Genomic DNA, 19,414 nt, shown 5'->3' with positions numbered 1-19,414 from the left:
TTCTCTCCACATGCTGTCACTGGGGGAGCGTGTTCAGCAACCATTCTCTCCACATGCTGTCACTGGGGGAGCGTGTTCAGCAACCATTCTCTCCACATGCTGTCACTGGGGGAGCGTGTTCAGCAACCATTCTCTCCACATGCTGTCACTGGGGGAGCGTGTTCAGCAACCATTCTCTCCACATGCTGACTGCAGTGGTGTGGAGTAAACAGGCGTCAAAGACGTAGATTAAAAGCAACGCCTATGATAAATCATATTTCGATGTTTATTTTATGCCTTTCCATGTAAAACACCCTCGCTTGTGTTGTGCAATGTAAAAACTGACATTGTAAAATATGCACTTAAACATTTAAACAAAAACTGTACATACGCAAACATCAAACCAAACAAGCACTAAAACACATGCAAAAAATTTGTAAAAAGCAAGAGTGGCTGAAGAAAAAAAAAGAAGAAAAAGAAGATTTGAGGGATCTACTACCCACCATCACCACACAGCACACATTTTCCAAGTTTGTGTTGAACAACACTCGGGTATAAATCCATCACGCCACATTATCATGTGAAACAACGCCGACACAGCAAAATAGACTTTCACACCAGAAATCTGATATCACATTACATTGTTCACTCCTTACTGGATTAGAAACAAACCAACCCTTCTAAGAAAGCAATCGTAAAGCAACAACAGACACACAACTTGCTTGTGGGGGCAACAAGAATGTCATGATTAAAAAAAACCCCAACAAACACAAAAATGAAATGAATCAGTGAGACTTTGTGCTATACAAAATCACAAAAGTGCTCATATTTGTTGCTTACTCTTCCTTCAACACCTTAACTGCAAAACCTTGGTGAAATGAAGATCAATGTGACATGAATCAACAGACCATTTACTACTTTTTTTGTGTGTACTTTCATGTGGTGCAGTTGACTTTGCTAACAAAAGTAAAACCACTTCAAATGGGAGACGCTCGAGTTGAGAATGGTGACCGTTGGCTCAGTTCTATCACAGTAATATGACAGCCTTTCACTGATGAGTATTCCTCGTCAGCAGCAATCATGGGGTTTAAATTTGTTCATAGACTTTAAGTTATATTGGAAGAGGTTTGTAGCTATACTGACCTGTCAATGTCAGTGGAGTTTTTTTGAGTTTTTTTTTTGGGGGGGGGGTTGGGTGTCCAAAATCTTTCACAATTTTACAAGCAGCTATTTGCTGTTGTATTGAGCATTAACATTCTTCCCATAGATCTGATGATAAAAAAGGTGTGTGTGTGTGTTTGACTGACAAAAATGTGGTGGTGGTAGTGGTGTGTGTGTGACCCAGCAGAAATGTGGTGTGGTGTGTGTATGTGACCAAGTGGAGATGTGGTTGTGGTGGTTGTGTGTGTGTGTGCGCGCGCATGCATGCATGAGTGAGTGTGTGTGTGTATGAATGAATGCGCTTGTGTGTGTGTGTAAGGGTTGTGTGCGGGTGGGGGGATGTGTGGGTATGTGCATGTTTGCAAGTCTGTGTGTGTGTATGTGTGACTATGCAGAGAAAATGGTGGTGGTAGTGTGACAATCAAAGAGAAATTGTGCATGTGTGTGTGTGAGAGACACCAGTCAGACACCATGTGGTGTGTCCCCAGGCATGGCTGGGGGAGCCCACCAGCCGGACGTCTGATGTCCTCTTCTCCAGCCTGGTTCTGCTGATGGAGCGATTCCACACTGCCCGCACCCGCCTGGCTACCTGAACCACTCGCCTACACACTCAGTGTGTGTGTGCGCTTGCATCTCTCTATGTATATATACGTGTGTGTGTGTGTGTGGGCGCGTGCATAATATTATGTACAGGTAGGTAGGTAGGTAGACAGATAGCTTGCTGGGTGCATTTCGGTGTGTTTATGCAACACTGAGTTCAGTGGAATATTTTGTGTTTTGCAAAGCGCTTAGAGCAGTTTTCTGGAAGAAGTGCTATGTAAATATCCATTATCCTTATCACTATTATTATTTTTATTCTCAAAAGTTACCATATAGGAAGCAACACTAACTGCATCTGACACACAACAAATGTATTACAACATAGCATGTAACACATGACTGCACCACAACCATGCGTCAAGTTTTCTGCATGGGGCAACCAGTTGCAAAAAACATATTCGTCAATAATTGAAGATAGCAAACTATGTGTCCACACACATATATATATATCGACAACAAAAGTCTTCCAAGTATTGCTTAATGTCCACATAAACTGAAAAACAGTCTTACAAGAGATCTTACATGTCCACATAAATCGACAAAAGTCTCACGAGTATTCATGTGAAAGACAACAGAACCTGGTCGACACAAAATATGATCCCTACTAACATTTTGAGCACTGGATTGTTGTACACATGTTAAACAACAAAATCTGGTCAAGGCTGTTGGCTTATGGAATGCTGGAAAGTGTTGGTTGAGTAACGGTGGTTCACCTGCACTCATGAATTATAGTATATCAATGCTCTCTTGACAGTAGCAAGGCTATTCTGTTCAAACTGCAACCTTAATTATTTAAATCATGATTGTTATTTAAAAAAAAATCAAAAATCAACTTAAATTACGACTGGTATTAAAAAAACCAAAAAAACCCCACAAACCTTAATTACAATTGTAGAGGCAACACCTCCAAGATGTGCAATTCAACAACCAAAAACCATTGTCAAATACTGTAGAACCTGTCTACAATGAAACACATCATGGAAAACGGGTCTTTTTTTCTAGGAAGGTTGGCACAGCCAAGTTCAATAAAGGTGGTGTTTAAAATTTCATGGCCATATCCGCATTTGATCACAAACATGCAATCATGATAAAAAAAACACTGATGTTTTAGACAAGATCACCGTCATTATGCCAGTCACTACCAGTACAAGTTGGTAGATACTCTGTGTGTTGTTGAACAGATGAAAATTGCTATCATCAGTGTGCAGGAGAGAAATGATCAGCTGTACATTTTGGGAAGTGGCAGGGGGTGGGTGATTTTATGAGGAGAGAAACTTATGGAGGTTCAAGTGCAGCCTTGATAACCATTGTGGTTGGCTTGGCAAAAGATGGATGTTTTGTTGTACACATAGTGCTGCCAGTTTAAAAATTCTGTGCAGCTGCCACTCAACAATACATACCTTGATTTTGAAAATAGTTTCAACCTTGTGAAACCAACTTTTTTTTTTTTTCCCTAAATCTTAAGAATGCAAATGTGCCTCACGCATTCTTTAAAATGTGCTTGCCACATACATAACATCCCTGAGCAGCATATATCCATAACATGATCCCACTGCAATTCTAAATTAACAAATTATGTGCAGTCTATTCCATGCAACAACCGAGAGACAGGGTAGAAGAAGATCTCCATGTTGCTGTGGTAAGTGTCCATTTGCAGGTCTTCGACTTGTCCATAAGAACGTGATTTCATTCCAGTTTTAAATTAACAAATTCTGTGTAGTCCTTTCCACACCACCGCTATCAACAGACAGGGAAGAGGTAGATCATCATGTCACTGTGGTCAGTTTCTACATACACACAGGTCTTCTGATTTTCATTAAGATCATGATTTCATTGCTGTTCTAAATGTCAAAATTCCGTGCAGTCACTTCCATGCCACACACCGACGGGGACGAGGTAGATCTTCATATTGCTGTGGTCAGTGTCTACAAATCGGTCTTGTACTTGTCAATAACATGATTTCATTGTCGTTCTAAATTAACAAATTCTGTGCAGTCCCTTCCACACCACCACCACCCACAGACAGAGAGTTCTTCACGTCGCTGTGGTCAGTGTCTACATACATACAGGTCTTCTACTTGTCCAGCTTCACCCCCATTTTGCTCAGTAGGTCTCCTGCTTCCTTGTGGGCCTGCACACACACAGCGGAGGTTCACAGTGTATTTCTCAGTGCACTTTAGACAATATCAGAGGCACACAAAATTATAAAGCATTCCTTACCTCTATTTATCTCCCCTGAAAATGTAAGTGTGACTGCCTACATGGCAGGGGTAAAACCGGGATGTACACATGTAAAAGTCCACTCCTGCACTATACCAGAGAACGAAACCTACTAATCGTCGGAATTCTCTTGACTGCATTCTTGACACGTTTGAAATACTGTCTGACACTGCAGAAGCGTTTTGCTGCACAGCCTGTTACAGTTGTTTGGCGCAATAGCCAAATGGTTAAAGCGTTGGACTTTCAATCTGAAGGTCCCGGGTTCGAATCACGGTGACGGCGCCTGGTGGGTAAAGGGTGGAGATTTTTACGATCTCCCAGGTCAACATATGTGCAGACCTGCCAGTGTCTGAACCCCGTTCATGTGTATACGCAAGCAGAAGATCAAATACGCACGTTAAAGATCCTGTAATCCATGTCAGCGTTGGGTGGGTTATGGAAACAAGAACATACCTAGCATGTACGCCCCGAAAACGGAGAGTGGCTGCCTACATGGCGGGGTAAAAAACGGCCATACACGTAAAAGCCCACTTGCGTATATACGAGTGACCGTGGGAGTTACAGCCCACGAACGAAGAAGAAGAGGTGTTAGGTTGGTTTGACTCCATTATTTTGTTCATGTTGCATACCTTTCCTTTAAGTTCCGAAATTGTTATTCTCCACACTAATACAAGCATACACACACACACACTCAAAAGAGACACACACACTCAAAAGAGAGACACACACACGCGTCACACCTTCCACCCTTCCCTTTTCCTTTCTCCTGCTCTCCTCTCATTTCCCCCTACCCCTCCACAATTTACATCACTTACATATATCGCAACTTTTTGCCTTGTTCCCCCCCCCCCCCGTCACTTTGAGTGGAAAAACGTAAAGTTTAGGATAACAAACACAACCACAATGACACAAACTCAAAACCCTTCAAAACAATACACCACCCGCTTTACACTTTTCACCACCCCAGAGTGTACTGCCTATTACACAACACCCCGGACTACACTACACTTCAAGCAAGTGTGTACAGCATGCTACTTTCAACTGCAGTTTTATGTGTGCAACTTATCGGCCACTAATATGTAAATTATTTTATACAGCTGTGATCAGTTGTATGTAAATCTAGCTTCTGAGTGAGGTTCGTTATATGTAAATATACCTGTCAATAGAATCGCTGATCAAGGCCACACAAAAAGATCCATGTAAAGTGTTGCAGTTAACTGAATCTTTTTGTTTTGTGGGGGAGGGATCGGGGTGGGGGTGGGGCTGTCACTTCTTTAAATCAAATATTGATATTCCAACAAGCATTTAATGTAGTCATATCTCTATAACCATGTTGTTACTACTCTGTGTAATGTGTGTGTAAATTTTGGTGTTCAAGGTTTGTTTGCAATAACATCTGCATGGGGAACAGTAAACTGTTTACATTTTTTGGGTTTGGTTTGTGTTCTCACTAGGTGTGTGCGTGTGTGTTCATGCATGTCCTGTGCTTTTGGCATGTTCCATTTGTCTTGCTTGTAAGTCTGGACAATTTACAGTGCCCTGTGTCGACAATTTTTCCCCATACTGATTTTGAATGTTAGCTCTCTGGGGGCACTGCATTAAAGAGACAGCGCACAAAAACAACAACAAAAAAACCACAAAAAAACCCCCAAAATACCCCCATCCCATTATTATCATAACTATTATCATTATGATCAGTACTAATATTGCATTACTTTTTGTCACAACAGATTTCTCTGTGTGAGATACATGCTGCTCTCATCAGAGAGAGTATGCTGCCACGGTGCAAGAGGCCTTTTTTTCTTCTTTTTTGACTCACTTGTGTAAACAAAGTGAGTCTATGTTTTAACCCGGTGTTCGGTTGTGTGTGTCCGTGGTAAACTGTAACACTGCCATTTTCTCTGCAAATACTTTGTCAGTTGACACCAAATTTGGCATAAAAATTGGAAAAATTCAGTTCTTTCCAGTTATCTTGTTTAAAACAATATTGCACGTCTGGGATGGGCACAAAAAAATTAAAAAAGAAGCCAAATTATATGCAAACTGAATTTACTGTTATATTTATATTTTTTTATTCTCTAAATTTGGCACTTTGATCTGATATTCTGACCCAACAACAAGAGCACTCATTTGTATCATTTTTTGTTCAAACAGGTACTTCTTCTGCTAAGCATGGAAGTTATATTTATTTTGCATGTCTTTGGTGCAGATAGTAAAAAAGGGAAATTAATCTGTAATTAATGCTAGGGGGCTTAATTTGCTTTAAACTGATCTTTCTCATCTTAAACATTACATTTTTAAATTATACTCAATACATAAACAGCTTGTGTGTTTTACTCTCAGTGTACAGGGCTTTCACTATGTTCATTTGCCAAAGTGGTCTTTCGGAAAATACTAAAAACAATATGATCAGTGGACTTTATAGATCTATTGGCTGAGCCCTGAAGGTCATGGGCAAAAATCAACTGCGTACACATATTTATACATATTCAAAGCGCGTGCTCATATTCTTCGTGAACGCGAAGGATGCCATTTTGTTTCAAGTTGTTGACCTGCCCGTTCAATCCTATATTCAATCGACAATACACAATAACATGTGATGGAAAGTTGGAGAAGGAGACCGTTAAATATTTATTCAAAGAAAGATTTGTAAACGCCTAATCACTTACTTGATTATGCCCCAAACTGCCATAAAAATATCCACAGAATCAGTCGGAATTCACAGTTAAAAATAATAAACCATGAGAGTTAATACCCTTGAATTGGTGAAACGTAAAAAACTGCAGTCTTGACTTTTCTCAAAATGAAGTCCTTTTCACTACATGTGACGTTTAGAAGCACTTGTACTTGGCTCTACATGTTATCAGTTTAACAAAATACTCAATTTTCATGTCAACTTTAAAACTATTAAACTAGAATGAACATAAAAGAGAAATTGAATCAACCATGTCAACCGGGTGTAACTAAACTTGTACATCTATCTAGATCCAGAGAATACAGCTAAATGTTGCAGTGTGATTGCGGTGATAGCCATGTCTCCTTTACCGCGGACTTAAAATTTTTTTTTAATGGCCCTTAAAGATTTTTTGAATGCCCAAGGTACACCAGAATGATATGATTTAAACAGCGTTCTCACTGCGAATACCACAATCGATTTATTGCCCTTTAAAAAAGCATGTTTAAATGTTATATTTTTGAACGTCAGTTAAGGAGCTACGATAGTGTAATAGGTAAGACAGTTTCTTCTCACCCGAACATGCGGGGTTTGAATCTGCCGTTGGGACTTTTTTTTTCTTTTCATTTTCTTTTAACCTGAAGCTTTATAATAACAAATACAGAACACATTTTAACGATTAGATTAAAAAAATTTGTTTTAAGTGTATCACAAGTGAGTCTTGTTAAGTGTATCACAAGTGAGTCTTGAAGGCCTTGCCTCTCTTGTTCCATGTGTATTTGTTTTCCTATCAAAGCAGATTTTCCTACAGCGTTTTGCCAGTGACAGTCCTGTCCTGTTGTTGCCATGGGTTCTTTTATGAGTGTAAAGTGCATGCTGCAGACAGGACCTAGGATTATCATCTCATTCGAATGACTAGCATCCAGACCACATCTAAAGGTCTGGCAGAGAGGGGAGTAAAAAAAAAAAAAAAAAAAAAAAAAAAATCCTGGTCTATATATATATGAGACTTGAAACCTGTGGACACACACTTTTTGGTCAGGTGCACTGACTCATTCTACTCCTGGTTAACTCACTCCGGACGATGGAATGCTATAGTGTTCCTGACGTAAGGTAGCGTTCTGGACGCGGTTTCGACAATTAAAAATGTTTCCCCATTTTCCTCAATGGGTAGCATAACAATCGCAGCTACACTGGGCACTGCGAACGTGTCAAGGGTCGAATGGAAAGCTTCTTCATGAGATTCTGTAACAACACACTCCACAGTGAGCCAGCGAGTTGAGGGACCCCACACGACAAGCTAATCTGCATACGTTTCAAAAACGGTGTCGCAGGTGATACAAGTGGACATTTTGGGAGCAAACTAGATCATGACAGCGGCTTTTACTGTTGCTGAAGTGATTGAAATGCTTCAAACTGAAAGTTTCGACATCGACGAGGATGATGAAGACATTGAATCAAGTATCTGCAGTGAAGAAAGCTACTGACAAGTAGGTACTGACTGTGATTCAGCTTCTGAGAGCAGTGAAGAGGGAGGGGGGGTGGGCATTCACACGATGTGAGGAGAGGGGTCAGTGGGTCAAGTACAGTGAGTTTCATTCAGTTACTTGATGTTTTGTATTTTTTGTGAATTTTTTCCCTAACCCCAACAAATGAGTCATCGGAAGGGAAAAGCAAGGGAGAGAACTATTCGTCCAGAGTGAGTTAAGACTAGGCCAAAGAACAGGGAGAAAAAAAAACAGAACGATTTAAGACTAGATGGGACAGGAGGCCTTCTCCGCTTTATCAGCCATGCTTGGTCGGACTGTCTTGCTGTACTTGTGCCCTGACCTAGTTACTTCTCTTCCTCTTTCTCTCTCTACTGACTTCTCTCTCCACCACGTTTATTCTTTATTTTGTTTCATTATAACTACATTTCAGCATAGCTTTGTAGAAATTCATGTTTGATCATGTTTAAAATTCGAGCTATGATGACATCCATCACATACTTAGTATGTACGAGTATCAGGACACGTCTTATTTGTAAGATCTTCTTGTTGTCCTGTTAATCTATAACTGTGTTGTATCGTGACATGTTCAAAATAAAATACTGTTTTAACTAAAGAACAAGAGAAAAAAACAAAAAAAAACAAAGTGGGTGTCTGACCTCCTTGTCGTCGGGCGTTTTGATGGGTCGCTCCATGGCACGGGTCAGATACACCATGGCCATCTTCTTGTCGCCCATCCGTGAGTATGTCTTGCCCAGCATCATCAGGTTCTTGCTGAAGAAACCTGGCTCCGCTGGCAACACACACATACACACACAAAAATGCGACACACTCACCATCTTTCACTCGCCATCTTTCCACATCACGGAATAAAAAATGCGCAACACTCTTCATGGTCTTTTTTTTTTTTTTTTTTTTTACATTTACTTGCTTATTTATCATCATTGTTTTGTTTTTTAATTTATTTATTTTTGTTAATTTATCTATTTATTTATTTTATTTTCATTATTATCATTATTATTATTTATTATTTATTTTTTTATTATATTATTATTATTTATTTATTTATTTTATTTCAATTTATTTATTTTATTTATTTATTTATTTAATTTTATTTTATCTATTTATTTTTTTCTCAAGACCTGACAAAGCGCGTTGGGTTACACTGCTGGTCAGGCATCTGCTTGGCAGATGTGGTGTAGCGTATATGGATTTGTCCGAACGCAGTGACGCCTCCTTGAGCTACTGAAACTGAAACTGAAACATTACGTCTGACGTCTGACACTGTTGCTTTCAGTCCTGCCTGACCGCACAGGGCATTATCAGGACTGGCCAATTTAAATAATATAATTAAATTCAACCATTTAAAACAACTATCTGTCAACATCTGAAAAAACACCACCACCACCACCACCAACACAGTTCATGTCGCATTAACCATCATGCTCCTTTAAAAGTTAAAGGCAAATAACACTAGGCTGTGCTGAGATGTCAACCCGTCTGCGTATTTCTTTCCATATTTCATTCCCACTTTACACAAAATTGTCAAAAAATCATCAAAGATACTTCAAAGCCACACTCACACATGAAAAAGGCCATACAGGCAAAATAACAGTGCAGAATGGACAGCTAGTGCACATCCAAAAGTTTAGAAGAAACAAAGAGCAAAAGAAAAGAGGAAATTTGGAGCACAGAATTTTCCAGAAAGTGGGGAGTGCTATCTATATTGATCTACCCCCAACATTCCACGAGGGGTATCGCAGACACAACACCTGAAACAAAATCTATCTATAACACACACACACGCCACTGATATACTCCACTTTACTTACTTTCCTCGGCCTTCTGGAAGTATTGCAAGGCCTGAAACAGAATTGATCCCTGTCACTGTTGGTGGGTAAGGAGAAGGCAAGCGAAAGGAATGTGTGCTCCCTACTACAGTATACAGTCATGCAAAAACACACACACACACACACACTCACGCACACACACACAAACACACACATACATACAAACACACACACACACACAAACACACACTGGACTGATGATGAAACATGTTTTAAGTTAGAACTCCCTGACTCTGGCACACACACACACATACACACACTTGTTGTGTTTGTTATTCTTGGACACAAGAACATACCCAGCTTGCACACCTCCAAAAAACACACAGTCAAACATACGACTAAACGTGAGAGTCGCAGCGCATGAACAAAAAAGAAGAGAATCATCTCTCTCATGAAAACTCTTCTCAACACTCAGTGTGATGAGAATTCTGGCACAAGCATGAAGTGGTAGCCATGTGGTAACTTGTCCTCCAAGAATGCGATAGAATCTGAGCGTGCCGGATCAAAGCCAACACTTGCCAGACTTTGCCTTCCTTTCCACTTGACACTGCAAGCCAGTCAAATGAGATACTAAACTGAGGTCCTGTTGTGCAGCATGCTCTTAGCACACATAAAAGAACCACTGCAACAATAAAAGGGTTGTCCCTGTCAAAATCTGCGGAAAACTCCACTCTAATAGTAATATACAAGGAAGGAAGGAATTTTTGTTTAATGTCCCGTCACACATATCGGTGATTGAAGACATTTTGTAAAAGTATTTATGAATACATCTGAATATTATCGGTTAGAAGGGGTGGGAGATGTGGATGAATGGAGGGTTTGGGGAAACTGGGCAAATGAGGGTAAAAATGTGGGTGAAATTTGAAAGAAAAACAAAACAAACAAACAAACAAAAAAAACCCCCTCTAAATACAGTTACAGGAAATTACTTAAAGGACTTCGTAAAAGAGAAGTCGTTAAACTGACAAGCGAAACAACTGATAATGAATGCAAAAAGTCAAAAACATCAACGTTCTCAGTCACTTGTGAAGACACACTTTCGTGTACAAAAGGCTTCATCAAGCTACAGTGAAAAATTATATGCTCAATTGTCAGGTTATTAAAGCATATACACTTGACATTAGAATAATACTTGGTCCGTAATGAATTTGATAATAGTCTGAGAGCTAAGCTCAGAATTGGTCTGCGAATCGGACCAAAATATACAAGTTTCAGTATGCACATGCCTGTATCTTGACTTAATGGCATGGGAAACGAATGATGAGTGCCTAAAGACAGCTGTCAGCTGACTCTACCAAGGTAGGCAACCTGTTGTGCGAATGATTGTGTTTGTAAAGCACTTAGAGTTAGGTCTCTGACCGAAGAAAGGCACTATATATGTATCTATAACAATAACAGCAATAATAACAAGCAATGCTGACAATGACCTCATCATACGTGGATGTCGGTGGAGATGCAAACAACGCCCCAGCAATTTTCCTCTGGTACCACGGCATGTCCGCAAACAGGAAGCACCTGCAACATCATTACAGCCAGAATACGGCAATGTAATAATTGTAACAATGTCAAAATAAACCCTCTTCCTTCTCTGGTGCTAAGCCATGAAAAAAACCTTCAAACACACACACATACACAGAGCCACACTTCACTTCTTTTCTATAATGGGCACAACAACTGAGTTGCTGAAGCGGACTTTCAGTGGGTGGATCCAGGGATGAAATCATGGTCATGGCGCTTTATGGGATAAGGGTGAAGATTTTTTTTCCAGTCTCCCACGTCAGCAGACATGCAGATCTGCTAGTGCCTGAACCACCCCACCCTTCTTGTGTTCTTGTGTATATATCATATGCATGCAAAAGACCAAACGTTCATGTTAAAGATTTCATATGGTATCGGAATCATAATTAACTATCATCTCAGTAAGACAAATCAAGTGTGGTGAAGTCTGTGATACATACAGATTTCAAGCATGACAATAAAATTTGGCATACCTATATATGTAAGAAAAACACACACAAAAGAATCATAGCAAACCAAACCAGATAAAACAATCACTTTTCTACTATTCAACACACACACACACACACACACAAAAGAGCAACAACAATACACCTGACCATACGCAGGCACCAATGCACACATCTTTGCATACACTTGCACAACATATTCAAACAAATATGATAATGAAGTCAATACAAAATTACCAAGCTGTAAAACAACACAACAGTGGTTAAGCAAATAAGGTATAATAACATCAAATCACAACAGTAAACTTGACATTTTTACAGTACACTAGAACATCTGTACCTAAATACAAATTCAATGTAAAAATCATCCATTCCACATGTCAGTGTTTGGAGGTTAACACACACACACACACACACACACACACAGCAAGTGGGCGGGCAGTTTATCTGAATATATATTCATTGCAACTTCTATTATTGTTCTGTTGTTGTAATTATTCCAATTATCACTATTATCAATATTACATTTACTATTCCTTATATAATAATAATAATAATGACAATAGTAATAATGACAACAACAACAATAATAATAATAATTAAAAAAACACAAAAGAACATACCACACCCCAAGGGAGTACAGCGTAGTGGCATCTTTTGGGTTCAGCTCACTGGCCTTCTGCAAGCACAACAGGACAGAATGTGTTAGTTGTAAAGGCAGACTTATGATTAGGATAAACTGGAATTAAAAAATAAGTTCTGCTCTATTTGAATCTTTTTCCCTCTGGGTTTCAGCAACAAAGACACCTAACACTCAACCTCGCTTCTTCCCCTCATCTCTCTCTCTCTCTCTCTCTCTCCTCAACTCCTCAGCAAGAATACACACAAACAAAAACAAATCATCCACTTCTTCTCTCCTTCAAAGATACACACACACACACACACACACACACACACTCTCCCTCTGGCATGCCGGTCTATCTGTCTTCAGACTCCCTTTCTCTTACTCTTCCTCCTCTCTCAACTTTCTACATTCATCCAGCTAGTCTGTTCTTCTCTCTTTCTCTTTCTCACTTTCTCGCTTCCTGAAGTATTTTGTTAATGATGTAAGGATGTTGCTTTCGTGTGTTATAACTGTGTCAGCATCATGTATATGTTTATTTGTTATTTGTCTGTGTGTTTTTTTTTTTTCATCTGTATAATGTTCCTCTGTGTTGCTTGTAGTGGTTGATTTTCTAACCCCCCCCCCCCCCCCCCCAACCCCCTACCCTAACTCCATTTTTTTCTTTAATTTTAGATTTTCTTTTCTCTTTTTTTTTTCTCAAGGCAGGAAGTAAAACAGCTGTATACACTTATTCTTTTACCTTGAACAAAGACCATTCTGACTGGCAAACATGCACACACACACATACACATTGTCTCTCACAGGTGAATACACATGTATATATATCTGGGCACATGAAGACCTCGGAACTGTGTGTGTGTGGATAACAAACGAGTGGTGCCAGGTTGTTGACCCACCACGAAGTGCTCCTTGACAACGTAGGCCTGGGAGATCCTGGCCTTGGTGCCTTCGTACTCTGCTACCTTGTCCATCAGTATGGCGTACCACTGAAACACGTCAACGACTGTAACGTGTCAACATGTCAACCACTGAAACCTGTCAACACGTTAACCACTGAAACCTGTTAACCACTGAAACATAACAACATGTCAACCACTCAAACATGTCAACACTGAAACATGTCAACATGTCAACCACTGAAACATGTTAACATGTCATCCACTGAAACATATCAACACTGAAACATGTCAACATTAACACTGAAACAAGTCAACATGGTGACCACTGAAACATGTCATCCACTGAAACATATCAACACTGAAACACGTCAACATTTCAACACTGAAACAAGTCAACATGGTGATCACTGAAACATGTCACCATGTCAACCACTGAAACATGACAACAGGTAATCCACTGAAACACGTCAACATATCAACCACTTGAACACGTCAACATGATGACCACTGAAAGTGAAACATGTCACCATGTCAACCACTGAAACAAGATACAATAATGCTTTGGCATCTCAACCAACATGTCAACCACTGTAACATGTCAACTACTGAGACATGTCATGTCAACAGGTCATCCACTACAAAATGCCAACCACCGAGACATGTCAACAGGTCATCCACTGAAACATGTCAACCACTGAAACATGTCAACCACTGTAAAATGTCAACTACTGAGACATGTCATGTCAACAGGTCATCCACTGAAACATGTCATGATGTCAACCACTGAGACATGTCAACCACTGAAACATGTCAACCACTGTAACATGTCAACTATTGAGACATGTCAACAGGTCATCCACTGAGACATGTCAACAGGTCATCCACTGAAACATGTCAACTACTGAGACATGTCATGTCAACAGGTCATGCACTGAAACATGTCATGATGTTAACCACTGAAACATGTCAACCACTGAGACATGTCAACAGGTCATCCACTGTAACATGTCAACCATAAAACATGCCAATCACTGAAACAACTGTTTTGGAGGGAAATGAGAGAAACCTACAAAAGGCCTTTTGATGTGACCGACTCTTACAAAATAAATAAGTCAAGTGACTGGCTTGCTGTCACATTGTATTGTATTGTATTGTATTAATGTCAAAACACATTTGTCTGTATGCAGTGCCATATTAAAAAAAAAAATTCTGCCTAAAAGTATATCTGACCTGGTTGTGGCCCGGCCCCCTTAAAGTGTAAGGAGTTAAGAGCCGAAACACTTAACTGAGGGGGGCTTCTTCTCTGAAGACCACGTATTGTCCAGCTCTCCCTAGAGTTTCTTATCACTATTTGTTTTCCTTTCCAAATGGATTTTCCTACAGAATATTGCCAGACACATCCTGGTTTTTTTTTTCTTCTGTGGGTTCTTTTATGTGCACTAACAGCGTGCCATTGACTAGATGTCGGTTTATCGTTTCATCCAAATAGCTAGTGTCCAGACCACCAATGAAGGTCTAGTGGAGGGGTAGAAAGTACTGGCGAGTGTGGGATTTCATCCCATGCGCTCAGATTCTCTTGCTTGATAGGCACACGCATGTATCCTCTAGGTCACCCCACTAACTGATGGTTCATGTCAAATTGGTATGCATCAATCACTGATAACGGACAAGTAACCTAAACCCTGTGTGTGTGTGTGTGTGTGTGTGTGTTTGTGTGTATGCGCACATTTTGTGTGTATGCATGCATGTGTGAGCGAGCATGTGTGCATATGTGCATGCGCTCATGTGAGCATGTGTGCATGCATAGTTGCATGTAAGTACACACACACACACACACAGATGCACACCATCATGACTTTCGCTCACCTTGTGGCATGCAAAGTTCTTGTCGTTCAGAGCCAGAGCCTGTTTCACCGAGTCGTGGGCCTCGAATATCAGCTTCTTCTTCTCCGCCTTGTCGTCCACTCTCTTGGATTGCTCGTTCAGAGCGCGGGCCAGTCGCCACAGAACCTCGTCATTTGGCTGGGGGGTGGTTATCTCCCTCAGCAGGGCCAGCAACTCCTCTATCTCCTGGTTGTCGAACATGGCGTCAGCTCTGGTGAAGGCATTCTGCAGTCTGGTCTCGGGGCTCTCTTCCTGGGGTTCCGCTGAACAAGAGGTGAGGTCATGGAGATCAACAGGAAAAAAAAAAGAGACTGCAGATAAAGAGATAAAATGTGACAAGGCAGAAAAAAAGAGGACGAAGAGATAACGATGGGTGCAATAACCGAATGGTTAAAGCGCTGGACTTTCAATCTGAGGGTCCTGGGTTCGAATCTCGGTGCACCTGGTGGGTAAAGGGTGGAGATTTTTCCGATCTCCCAGGTCAACATATGTGCAGACCTGCTACTGTGCTAGTGCCTGAACCCCCTTCGTGGGTATGTGCACGCAGGAGATCAAATACGCACGTTAAAGATCCTGTAATACATGTCAGCGTTCGGTGGGTTATGGAAACAAGAATATATCCAGCATGCACACACCCCGAAAACAGAGTATGGCTGCCTACATGGTGGGGTAAATAAAAAAACCCAAAAAAACGGTCATACACGTAAAATGTTACATGTCTGTCTAAGTGTGTATGTGTGTGCGTCTGAAATCTGATTGAATGACAGGAAACGAATGATGAGTGCCCTGTGGCAGCCGTCAGTCGACTCTACCCAGGTAGGCAGCCTGTGGTGCAAATGTCCCCGTGTATGTAAAGTGCTTAGAGCTTGGTCTCTGACCAAGGATAGGCGCTATATAAGTACCCACATCAATCAATAATGGAGGCAAAGAGGACGAAGAGATATCAGACATGAAGAGATACTGGACATGAAGAGGATGAAGATATAAATGGACAAAGACAAAAATATACAGATCCAGATATATGATACAAGAACAGATGACATATCACGAGATAAAAAAGAATAAATGGATATAAAGAGGATGAAGAGATAATGGACATACACATACATATATATCAAATGGGTAAAGAGAATTAAGAGATAACACTAACAGAGGTAAAGAGGAAAAAGAAAAAAAAATCTATGAATAAATGACAAATATCAGGAGAGATATAATAAGAAAAACATGGAGATAAAGAGGACGAAAAGATAATGGACATAAACATATATTTATATACAAGATGGTGAAGAGGTAATGGAGATATCATTATCAAGGATGAAAAGATAATGGACACAAACACATAATGGTATAGGCGGAACAAGTAATGGAGATAAAGATGAAGAGGAAATGGGCAGAAACATGAGAGAGAGAGAAAAAAAAAAAAGAGATAATGGAGATAATGAGGATGAAGATATAATGGGGATAATAAAGATGAAGAGATAAAGACAGAGGATCAAATGTATACACTCATAAACTGTATACATTTCTTCATCCTGCACCTTGTTTCCTACATGCAATGATGTATACATGCATAAACACAAATAATCTTAAACACAAATAATCTTAAACACACACACACACACACACACACACACACACATACACACAGACATTTTCAGCTGATTACCACACTAGCCACCACTTGACAAAAGCAGCTCAAAACAGAGCACTAATAACACATTGTACACTTAAAAAACTTGTTTCAGTCTTTGGGGCTGGGCATACAACTATTATCACAACAAGCCAGAAGATCAATTACTGACATAATAAATGATACTGAAACTGAAAGACGGAATGATTACAGAACACAACTGACTTTATTAAGAGAAATTCATCTGAGTACCAGAGTAGTATATTACATTTAAATACCCTACAAGAATCACAGTCATTCTGTATGAAAGACAAAGATTAAGACACACAGATTAAGATACTTAAATGCTAAGTTGATGTAAACCTCATATTTCATCACAATCATAAACATCCAGTAATCACAGTAATAGAAATGCATCAAAATACCATGCTACATTGTATAATTAAGTATGGACAAAGATACGATTAACACTAAGCCATTCTACAATATCTAAAAATGAATACAGAGCAGAGAATACACACACATAAGCAAACACACATGAGCGCGCGCGCGCGCACACACACACACACACACACACACAAGCATGCATACATCACTGTAAGACTGCCAGTACCCATATTTTGTGATGGTTTGTTGCTTTTGAAGAACGTGAGAGACCGAACTAATCCTGCTGCAGGTATGACCAGCAATAATTGCGGGCGTCGGAGACACTGCTGTCGGAATGATTGTGCACTGCTCCTCTGAAACAGCAAAGAGACATCGATCCAATGTTGACTGAAGAAAGAAACTACTTACTATGCTTCCTTTGATTATAATTCAAATCATTATCATATCAATGTGTCATTTCACAATAATAATCATTTCCAACGTCCACTTGAGCACTGGTGTGTCTAAGGTCATGGTTAAAGGTTGAAGGACCCATAGACTTTATGGCCATGGGGGCAAAAAATTCATATACACTTTGTCTAGGGCATAAGAAGTCTGGTCCAACCATCTCCATCACACACCCCCGCCCACCCAACAGGTAATGTATGTTAACACCCACTGTTGTCTGAAGAAAGAAACTACTTACTATGCTTCCTTTGTTTATAATAATTATTATATTATTTTATTTATTTATTATTTTATTTTATTTTTTTCTCAAGGTCTGACTAAGCGTGTTGGGTTACACTGCTGGTCAGGCATCTGCTTGGCAGATGTGGTGTAGCGTATATGGATTTGTCCGAACGCAGCGACGCCTCCTTGAGCTACTGAAACTGAAACTAACACCCAATTGTCTGACTTTTCTACATGGCATCTAACAGTAGGCGCTGCACTGCTACCAGTTCCAATGTTCGTAAACTGAACTTTGTACTCATGGTTGGAGTGTCATCACTTCATGTTGACACAACAACGCGTCAATGATAAAGAACTTGTTAAAACATGTAGGGTAGGCAAAAAGAAAAGGTCCGTGAATTTCTGACACGAACATAAGAGTGTCGTCGAAACGATATCTTAAACACTGCTTATGATGAAACGTCGACAGCTCACCCATGTGCCATAAGACGGCCTCACTGTCCTAAACATTTCAGCAAAAGTGGTCCAAACCCTTCGAGCGGCCATTTTGTTTCGTCTGCTCAAAGCTCGATTGGTTTCCTCGACAAAAAAGATTCAACTTCAGGGAAGACAACCCCTGATCGGTGCCACCAGGCAGTTTCAGTTTCGGTGATGAAGGTGTAAAAACATCAAACGTGCGAATATATCCCAATACACTACCATACACCTGCTTAGAAAATAAAAACCATATAATATCATGACAACATCAGTATGGCAGATGCCTGACATACGCGCTGGCCTAACACTTCAGTCAGGCTTTGAGATCCTTTACTAAAATGTTGCAGGGTTTAAGAGACTTGATTTGCGGATCATAGTCACAGTACCGTCGCTTTAAAAGTTTAAGAACGGGAATCACATTCACCCAAAATTAGTTATAATTAGATAATCATGTTCAACTTCTTACCTGAGTATTCACACACAATCAACGTAGACACTCGTGTTTACCCTAGAGCTGACGATAAACCGGAAGGATCTTCCCTTTGGATGGCCGAGACCAAAAATGGCCGCACTCTTACATGAAGTCCGACAACCCGCTACAAGTTGTGATTCATGCAATTTAAGGATGACATTATCTTTATCAAAATAAATGGTAAAGACTAAAAATGACGTCAGAAAATATTCATACTACGTACTGATGATGATTAGATTCCACCATAGACATTGATTTATGGTCCAAGCACATGTCTTTCGGATGTACTGTCACTGCGAATCTTGGTCTGTTGTGCAGCATGCAGGCTACTTTCAGTTTCAACAAAGTGTCAAACTGTGTGGAATCATTCATATAATTATGCTACACCACATCTGCTGTAACAGAGAAAATAAATAAATATATAAATGAATAA

At 40.0% G+C, this 19,414-nt stretch overlaps 2 protein-coding genes across 3 annotated transcripts in view; one reads left to right on the top strand and one right to left on the bottom strand.

Annotated features, from left to right (window-relative positions):
* Positions 1–1,733, top strand: part of LOC143285639 (uncharacterized) — a 38,484-nt gene extending 36,751 nt beyond the window's left edge. The window contains exon 20 of the mRNA XM_076593035.1: positions 1,596–1,733. Coding sequence (XP_076449150.1) covers positions 1,596–1,733 — 138 coding nt within the window. The remainder of the gene's footprint in view (positions 1–1,595) is intronic.
* On the bottom strand, positions 252–19,096 carry LOC143285443 (regulator of microtubule dynamics protein 1-like). Of its 2 annotated transcripts, none has more exons than XM_076592717.1 (9): positions 18,976–19,096; positions 17,590–17,716; positions 15,329–15,609; positions 13,460–13,549; positions 12,562–12,617; positions 11,399–11,486; positions 9,954–9,984; positions 8,781–8,914; positions 252–3,871 (listed from the first exon to the last, which is right to left on the bottom strand). In XM_076592717.1, exons 2-9 carry the CDS (start codon positions 17,591–17,593, stop codon positions 3,815–3,817), a joined length of 741 nt encoding a protein of 246 aa, XP_076448832.1. In that variant the 5' UTR covers positions 17,594–17,716; positions 18,976–19,096; the 3' UTR covers positions 252–3,814. The 2 variants fall into 2 exon arrangements, with proteins under 2 accessions (XP_076448832.1, XP_076448831.1); XM_076592716.1 differs by lacking the exon at positions 18,976–19,096 and adding an exon at positions 18,507–18,603.
* Between the last annotated feature and the right edge of the window lie 318 nt (positions 19,097–19,414).

Source organism: Babylonia areolata, chromosome 9, assembly GCF_041734735.1.
Source record: "Babylonia areolata isolate BAREFJ2019XMU chromosome 9, ASM4173473v1, whole genome shotgun sequence".
In the NCBI taxonomy this organism is placed as follows: domain Eukaryota; kingdom Metazoa; phylum Mollusca; class Gastropoda; order Neogastropoda; family Buccinidae; genus Babylonia; species Babylonia areolata.
The sequence above is the reverse complement of the archived record's forward strand: the minus strand, read 5'-3'. Positions and strand labels throughout refer to the sequence as shown.